The following is an 8,394-nucleotide window of genomic DNA, read 5'->3' as shown; positions in this document are numbered from 1 at the left end:
ATCAACCATCCAATGTCGGTGTTGAGGGGCCCAGGGAAGGGGTAAAATTTGTGCGTTGCAGTCGTCAAGGGTGCACGAATGGGCCTTCGGCTCCATATCGATGATGTTTCGTTGAATGTTTCGCACTCTGAAACTCGTTGATGGCCCAGCATTGAAATCTGCAGCAGTTTGCGGAAGGGTTGCACTTCTGTCACGTGGAACGATTCTCTTCAGTCGTCGTTGGTCCCGTTCTTGTAGGATCTTTTTCCGACCGCAGTGATATCGAAGATTTGATTTACCAGATTACTGATATTCACGGTACACACGTGAAATGGTCGTAAAGGAAAATCCCCACTTCATCGCTACCTCGAAGATGCTGTGTCCCATCAATCGTGCACCCACTATAACACCACGTTCAAACTCACTTCAGTCTTGATAACCTGCCACTGTAGCATCAATAACCGATCTAATCACTGCGTCATACCCTTTTTGTGTTACATAGGCGCTGCCGACCACAGCGTCGTATCCTGTGCTACTTACATATCTGTATTTGAATACGCATGCCTAAACCAGTTTCTTCGATGCTTCAGTGTATAGCACTAACAGATAATTAGATAAATTTTCACCGTGGACGGGTACAGAAAAACCTTTTTATCTCTAGAACAGGAGTGAAACGCAGGGTTTGGGAATCTTCAAGCAACAGCAACAAATAATGTGTCACTTCACTATTTTCAGCATGGACGAAACAGGTGTCCAGTAAGCAGGGAAACACAATTTTTTTCTAAGAAAAAGTTCATTTAATTCAGAATTCCAATACACCATATTGTTCCTCAGTCTTTTTGCTAGAAAACTCTATTTTTCAATATAATCTCTGTTCAGTGCGACGGCCTTTCGCTACCTTATTGGGGAGGGTCCGTTTGCCCACATTGTACCACTCTTCTGGTCGACGTGGGAGTCAACATCTAGCTGGATCAATAACGTTCCCAGGATCCACATGCTACTTCCCGCAGAGTGCATCCTTCATTAGGCCAAATTCTGCACAGATGGTCCTTCGTTGCTCTCTTTGTCTTTTGTTAGGCGACGAGGGACCCAGCGGACGCACGCCTTTTAGTTCCCCAACTGGTGGACGAATGTCAGTGGAGACGCCCAGTTGAGCAGTAAGGTGTGTGATTACGATCCATCGAGTACCTCGAACGGCTTTGTCGGCACGTACCATCGTTGCAGGAGTCACTGTTTGGTGCGGCCCGCCGACACGCGAAAGATCTGACAGGTGCGTGCGACATTATTGCGACGATTACAGACACGTCTCACCGTGCGTTTGTTCACTGGAAGGTCTCCGAAGATATTCCACAAGTGCCTTTGAATATCTGCGACGGCTCCGGTTTCCCTCCGAAAGAAACTCAATGAAACTCTCTGCTTGGAATGCAGCTCCATTTTGAAGGCCACGTATAGTGTCGCCACAGTCGGAACTTCATGAAAGCGATAATATTCCAGAATGACCTACAACAAATTCCTCATATTTCAACCGTTAATATCTGAGAAAGAAAGTGTTTCTTCACTTACAGAATGCCTTTCGTACGTAATTGACTCAGTGTCCAATCAGCTTACCTCGAAATCACGCCACAGCTGTTTCTCATCTCTGAACAAGTCTCCGAAAGCCTGTAAACTCAGTAGATATTCACTCCCTCCCTCCCTCCCTCCCTCCCTCTCACCCCCCAATCGATCGGGGTGTGCTTCTCATTTTGGATATTCGTAGAATACTCGGTCTGCTTCACTACTCATCCGCTAACCTTATAGAACGAAAGAATGTGAGACCTTTAGTCTTAAGTGTGATGTCTGTGTTTTATGCAAACGACACTAACAGAGCCCCAGGAAAATTCTGAAAACCTGTCACAAATTGCGATGGCTTGGAAAAATCCCTCTCTGTCTCTGTTATTTATAGTTTCGTGGGAGGTAGACAGTGCCTAAGTGACCTGCATGTCGTCTAAAGAGCTACGTTTAGGCACAGTTTGTGTTGACGCAGCGATACCATTATCAGCAGCTGGTTTACTTATGCCGCTTCAGTAGTTTCTCTTCCACACTAACTGACTTTCCGGCGAAATGTCTTCCTAAAATTTGTACATCTTTTAAAGCCTAAATGATACATGGAAAGTATAATTTCGTAATTCCATAGCCTATTTTAATTTATGAGAGCAACCGTTATTATACAGTATGTTAGGAAACTATATTTAAAATTAATCCAGGAGAGCAAATAACTTCGATGAGCCATACATGATCTTTGAAATTAACTTCTAATGTTAGGTAATGTTTTGTTAGTCATGCTGACGTAATCTGTTGTGTCGGTGTCACTGACTGGGAATGGCCAGCCGATGTGACCAAGCGGTTCTAGAAGCTTCAGTCAGGAACCGTGCGACCGCTACGGTCGCAGGTCCGAATCCTGCTTCGGGCATGGATGTGTATGATGATGTCCCTAGGTTAGTTAGGTTTAAGTAGTCCTATGTTCTAGGGTATTGATGACCTTCAGATGTTAAGTCCCTTAGTGCTCAGAGCCATTTCAACCATTAGATTTGACTGGGAATGTGTACTGACAATCAAAAATGCTCTGTGTCCTAGTTGGCCACACTCTTGATTAGTGCTGCTGATGAAGTAATGATATCGATATTTTTCCGTAAGTTGTCGCTATAAATCAGCTCCCCTTTCCCCTGATAAATCGAAATCAAAATGGCAAAATCGAGTGCCCATATTTTTTTTGATATGTTTTTCACAATTATCGGTTCATACTTGAAGTTGTTCGTTTGAGATTGTAGTTGAACATAATTTTACTTTCACTGGGTGAAGGAGTCTTAATGCTTTCTGAGCTTTCATTACGTCATCTTTGACTGTGTGAAGCAAGTATATGTGGCACAAAAGAGGAAGTCCTATTGCAGTGGAGAAGGGAGAGGGTGAATGGAACAACAAGTTTCCCAATGTAAAGAAATAGCACACCAGTTGCGCTAAAATACAAAATTTTATGTCGCTTCCGTTGGCAAAAAAAAAAAAGCAGGTAAGTCGACATGACTGGGTTGGGGGAATCTGATATGTAGTGAAACCAAGCACCAGACCCGTCAGATACCTGCTATTGTGCCACCTACAACCAGTTACCAATGTTAGCAATGTCGTTATCGCCATGCCTGAACGTCCATAGTTTTACTTCCAGTTCTATCTGAAAGGAGAGCAGGCAGGCTGCGAAAAAACCTGTCGCTGCTGGTACCCCTGCGGACAAGCCACGAATTTCCAAACGTCAGATGACGTACTGCATGCATACGCGCCAGTTGCCATACACGCCATCAGTTATTGGAAAAGCCTGTGCTACCATGTGTGTAAATCGCCCTTTAGGATCTGAAATTGCCGTCAGGGACCATTTTATATATCATAGTACAATATATTTTTTTGAATTTCTCTACTGCCTATATTAATTAGGTTAATAGTTCGGAACACGCCATGTTCCAGTCCAATCAGCGGTGGTTATTGTTTAGAGAGATACCAAAACTGCTTCAAATCTGTTTAAAGTCTAACTGGAGCAGCCCTCACCACCCACCCCACTCGCTCACCCCTACGCCAGCCCCCCCCCCTCTTGGGGCCGAACCCCCCACCCAGGCCCAACCCCCCCCCCTAAGGCCAGTCCCCACCTCGGGCACCCAACACCCCCTCGGGCCTTACCCCTTCCCTCGGGAGGGGCCAGACGCCCATTCCCTCGGGGCCCAACCTGCCCCCCTTCCCTCGGGGCCTGTCCTGCCCCCCCTCCCCTAAGGGCCCGTCCGGCCCCCCCACCCCTAAGGGCCCGTCCGGCCCCCCCTCCCCTAAGGGCCCGTCCGGCCCCCCCTCCCCTAAGGGTCCGTCCGGCCCCCCCTCCCCTAAGGGTCCGTCCGGCCCCCCCTCCCCTAAGGGTCCGTCCGGCCCCCCCTCCCCTGGGGGTCCGTCCGGCCCCCCCTCCCCTGGGGGTCCGTCCGGCCCCCCCTCCCCTAAGGGTCCGTCCGGCCCCCCCTCCCCTAAGGGTCCGTCCGGCCCCCCCTCCCCTAAGGGTCCGTCCTGCCCCCCCTCCCCTAAGGGTCCGTCCTGCCGCCCCTCCCCTAAGGGCCCGTCCTGCCCCCCCTCCCCTAAGGGCCCGTCCTGCCCCCCCTCCCCTAAGGGCCCGTCCTGCCCCCCCTCCCCTAAGGGCCCGTCCTGCCCCCCCTCCCCTAAGGGCCCGTCCTGCCCCCCCTCCCCTAAGGGCCCGTCCTGCCCCCCTCCCCTAAGGGCCCGTCCTGCCCCCCCTCCCCTAAGGGCCCGTCCTGCCCCCCCTCCCCTAAGGGCCCGTCCTGCCCCCCCTCCCCTAAGGGCCCGTCCTGCCCCCCCTCCCCTAAGGGCCCGTCCTGCCCCCCCTCCCCTAAGGGCCCGTCCTGCCCCCCCCTCCCCTAAGGGCCCGTCCTGCCCCCGCTCCCCTAAGGGCCCGTCCTGCCCCCGCTCCCCTAAGGGCCCGTCCTGCCCCCGCTCCCCTAAGGGCCCGTCCTGCCCCCGCTCCCCTAAGGGCCCGTCCTGCCCCCGCTCCCCTAAGGGCCCGTCCTGCCCCCGCTCCCCTAAGGGCCCGTCCTGCCCCCGCTCCCCTAAGGGCCCGTCCTGCCCCCGCTCCCCTAAGGGCCCGTCCTGCCCCCGCTCCCCTAAGGGCCCGTCCTGCCCCCGCTCCCCTAAGGGCCCGTCCTGCCCCCGCTCCCCTAAGGGCCCGTCCTGCCCCCGCTCCCCTAAGGGCCCGTCCTGCCCCCGCTCCCCTAAGGGCCCGTCCTGCCCCCGCTCCCCTAAGGGCCCGTCCTGCCCCCGCTCCCCTAAGGGCCCGTCCTGCCCCCGCTCCCCTAAGGGCCCGTCCTGCCCCCGCTCCCCTAAGGGCCCGTCCTGCCCCCCGCTCCCCTAAGGGCCCGTCCTGCCCCCGCTCCCCTAAGGGCCCGTCCTGCCCCCGCTCCCCTAAGGGCCCGTCCTGCCCCCGCTCCCCTAAGGGCCCGTCCTGCCCCCGCTCCCCTAAGGGCCCGTCCTGCCCCCGCTCCCCTAAGGGCCCGTCCTGCCCCCGCTCCCCTAAGGGCCCGTCCTGCCCCCGCTCCCCTAAGGGCCCGTCCTGCCCCCGCTCCCCTAAGGGCCCGTCCTGCCCCCGCTCCCCTAAGGGCCCGTCCTGCCCCCGCTCCCCTAAGGGCCCGTCCTGCCCCCGCTCCCCTAAGGGCCCGTCCTGCCCCCGCTCCCCTAAGGGCCCGTCCTGCCCCCGCTCCCCTAAGGGCCCGTCCTGCCCCCGCTCCCCTAAGGGCCCGTCCTGCCCCCGCTCCCCTAAGGGCCCGTCCTGCCCCCGCTCCCCTAAGGGCCCGTCCTGCCCCCGCTCCCCTAAGGGCCCGTCCTGCCCCCGCTCCCCTAAGGGCCCGTCCTGCCCCCGCTCCCCTAAGGGCCCGTCCTGCCCCCGCTCCCCTAAGGGCCCGTCCTGCCCCCGCTCCCCTAAGGGCCCGTCCTGCCCCCGCTCCCCTAAGGGCCCGTCCTGCCCCCGCTCCCCTAAGGGCCCGTCCTGCCCCCCCTCCCCTAAGGGCCCGTCCTGCCCCCCCTCCCCTAAGGGCCCGTCCTGCCCCCCCTCCCCTAAGGGCCCGTCCTGCCCCCCCTCCCCTAAGGGCCCGTCCTGCCCCCCCTCCCCTAAGGGCCCGTCCTGCCCCCCCTCCCCTAAGGGCCCGTCCTGCCCCCCCTCCCCTAAGGGCCCGTCCTGCCCCCCCTCCCCTAAGGGCCCGTCCTGCCCCCCGCTCCCCTAAGGGCCCGTCCTGCCCCCGCTCCCCTAAGGGCCCGTCCTGCCCCCGCTCCCCTAAGGGCCCGTCCTGCCCCCGCTCCCCTAAGGGCCCGTCCTGCCCCCGCTCCCCTAAGGGCCCGTCCTGCCCCCCCTCCCCTAAGGGCCCGTCCTGCCCCCCCTCCCCTAAGGGCCCGTCCTGCCCCCCCTCCCCTAAGGGCCCGTCCTGCCCCCCCCTCCCCTAAGGGCCCGTCCTGCCCCCCCTCCCCTAAGGGCCCGTCCTGCCCCCCCTCCCCTAAGGGCCCGTCCTGCCCCCCCCCCCTCCCCTAAGGGCCCGTCCTGCCCCCCCCCCCTCCCCTAAGGGCCCGTCCTGCCCCCCCCCCTCCCCTAAGGGCCCGTCCTGCCCCCCCCCCTCCCCTAAGGGCCCGTCCTGCCCCCCCCCCCCTCCCCTAAGGGCCCGTCCTGCCCCCCCCCCCCTCCCCGGGCTCAACCACACCCTTCTGCCCCACACCCCGCTCGGCCCCGACGCCCCCCAGTCCGAACCATGGGCACGTATGGATGTGTCTCGCGTCCGCTCCCGCAACTACGGTCTTTTTGGCGGTTCTATCGGGAACAATCACGCCAGTGAAAGAAAAAACAGTGATCAGTGATGGACAAGAGTGAAGTGAAGCAGTACAACAAAATTTTCTCGTGTTTCGACTAGATAAATAGCGCAATTTGTGACTTTGCCAGCACATTTACAGCATGTCGGACCTCATCAAAGGCATTTCACTACAACTAACATCCACAACCACTACTTATCCGATTAGAAACGCTTGACATTACTAACGTTACTAACCGCAGTGCTCTGAAACTGTTAAAAATAATATGAAAGGAAAGTTACCGTGTGACGAATCGTCAAAGTAACGTATGGTAGGAATTTTCGCCGTAATTAGACAGTAAATATCCACCAAACTCACGGTAACATGTTAGAACAGTGAAGGGTAGCTTCCAAAAGTGTCCAGAATAAAAAAAAAACTGATAATAACGGATTTAGACCAAAAGTGAAGACTAACATATGGTAGCAAATCTGGCAGAAAAGACTAGCTTAATATAAAGAAAATCAGTGTGAACAATACCCATACAGAGAAGGGAAACGAGCATAATTCTGAATTACAGGCATATTATAGGCAAAAGTTATAAACTGTCGAAAGTGAGGAAAGTTGATTACGAGTAACGTAAAGCGATACGCCGAGCGACGGAACGCAAAGTCCCGAGAGTAGGTCGCAGTCTGCCAGCTGACAAGCACTACGCGTGAGTTTCGCAAGTAGGCCAAATTGCGCTGGCCACAGCGAACCGGTGTTGCTAAGCACGACTCGTGTTTCCGCGCCCAACCGCGGGAGTCGGCAGCTTACGCGAGCTCACAGTCCCCACCTGGTCCCGCGAACTTCGTGGCCGGCTGACGTGCGGAGCTGTGACGTATCGTTTTTGGGACTTACGTGTCACTATGTAGTGCCGCACACGCAATACATACCAAATAAAGGTCACTCTTTAAGAACTATGACACAGATCCGCAATCCTGAATCGAGCACGCCAACTAAGTGGTGCTAACACCACACCCAAGTACACGAAAGGGACGAGTAGTAGAACGCAGACCAACACCAGTTGCAAAGTATCGCCTATAGGCATGGCGTCTGGTGCCCACGAATATGCCGTCGTGTCACCGAGCCAGAAGACCGCTGCAATTGACGAGCTATTAAATAACATTGGGGCGGAATTACAGGCCAAACACGTCTTGAGTACCGTACTGAATACGATAAGGAATAAAATATTCCCTTTGGCTTTCCAACTCATGTCAGCAGAAGCAAAGGTCGAGCTGCTGCAAGAGCAGAACAAAGATCTACTGCGCGAACTTCAGCATTCAGCTGACCCAGTTAAGGACCTTAGACCCCCAATGTGGGTTCGGGGGTAAGAATAGGCCCACGGTATTCCTGCCTGTCGTAAGAGGCGACTAAAAGGAGTCTCAAACGTTTTGGCCTTGTGAGATGGTTCCCTAACGGGTTTGACCTCCATCCTTCTAAATTTTCCGAAGAGCGAGCCGATTGGGGAAGGGCGCCTTACAAGGAGCGATGTGTCCATCATGCATTACCATCTCTAGCCAGGTTTGTCGTCATCGCTTAGCAGTCCCGCTCACCTACCATCTCTTGGGCGTGGATTTGTTCTAGGGTGCAGTTTATTGCAGTCTGCTATGCTGTGTCGCTTTATGCGCCAATGACGATATTGGACTACATCACCTGAAATCCAGCACGGTAGCCAGTCCGTTGTGGTGGGGCCGCCATGTACCCTGTTGGTTGTAGCCCCCTGACTACACAGGGATCGCTCTGCTGATGCCAGCGCCGTTAACTCCCCACGTATGCCAAGGAGTAGATGCCTACCTCCTTGGTGCATTGGGACTCCTGGCAATGGCCATCCTGCCAGGTGGTCGTTGCTGAGGCTGGGTGGCGCCCGTGGGGAGGGCCCTTGGTCGGAGTAGGTGGCATCAGAGCGGATGACCCGCAATGAAGCGTGGTACATCATCTCTTGCTGGCGGCCAGCCGCCAGCCGCCAGCAGTCTCTAAGCGTTCCAGGGCTCAATACAACGCAACTACATATGACCCCAAATCGTTCCCCTCCCT

At 56.3% G+C, this 8,394-nt stretch overlaps 1 protein-coding gene across 1 annotated transcript; it reads left to right on the top strand.

Annotated features, from left to right (window-relative positions):
• Nucleotides 1-715: 715 nt before the first annotated feature.
• LOC126267697 (basic proline-rich protein-like) lies at nt 716-7,691 on the top strand. The gene is made up of 3 exons (XM_049972999.1): nt 716-735; nt 4,472-5,526; nt 7,582-7,691. Exons 1-3 carry the CDS (start codon nt 716-718, stop codon nt 7,689-7,691), a joined length of 1,185 nt encoding a protein of 394 aa, XP_049828956.1.
• The last annotated feature ends 703 nt before the right edge of the window (nt 7,692-8,394 follow it).

This window comes from Schistocerca gregaria, chromosome 4, assembly GCF_023897955.1.
Source record: "Schistocerca gregaria isolate iqSchGreg1 chromosome 4, iqSchGreg1.2, whole genome shotgun sequence".
NCBI lineage: Eukaryota > Metazoa > Arthropoda > Insecta > Orthoptera > Acrididae > Schistocerca > Schistocerca gregaria.
The sequence above is the reverse complement of the archived record's forward strand: the minus strand, read 5'-3'. Positions and strand labels throughout refer to the sequence as shown.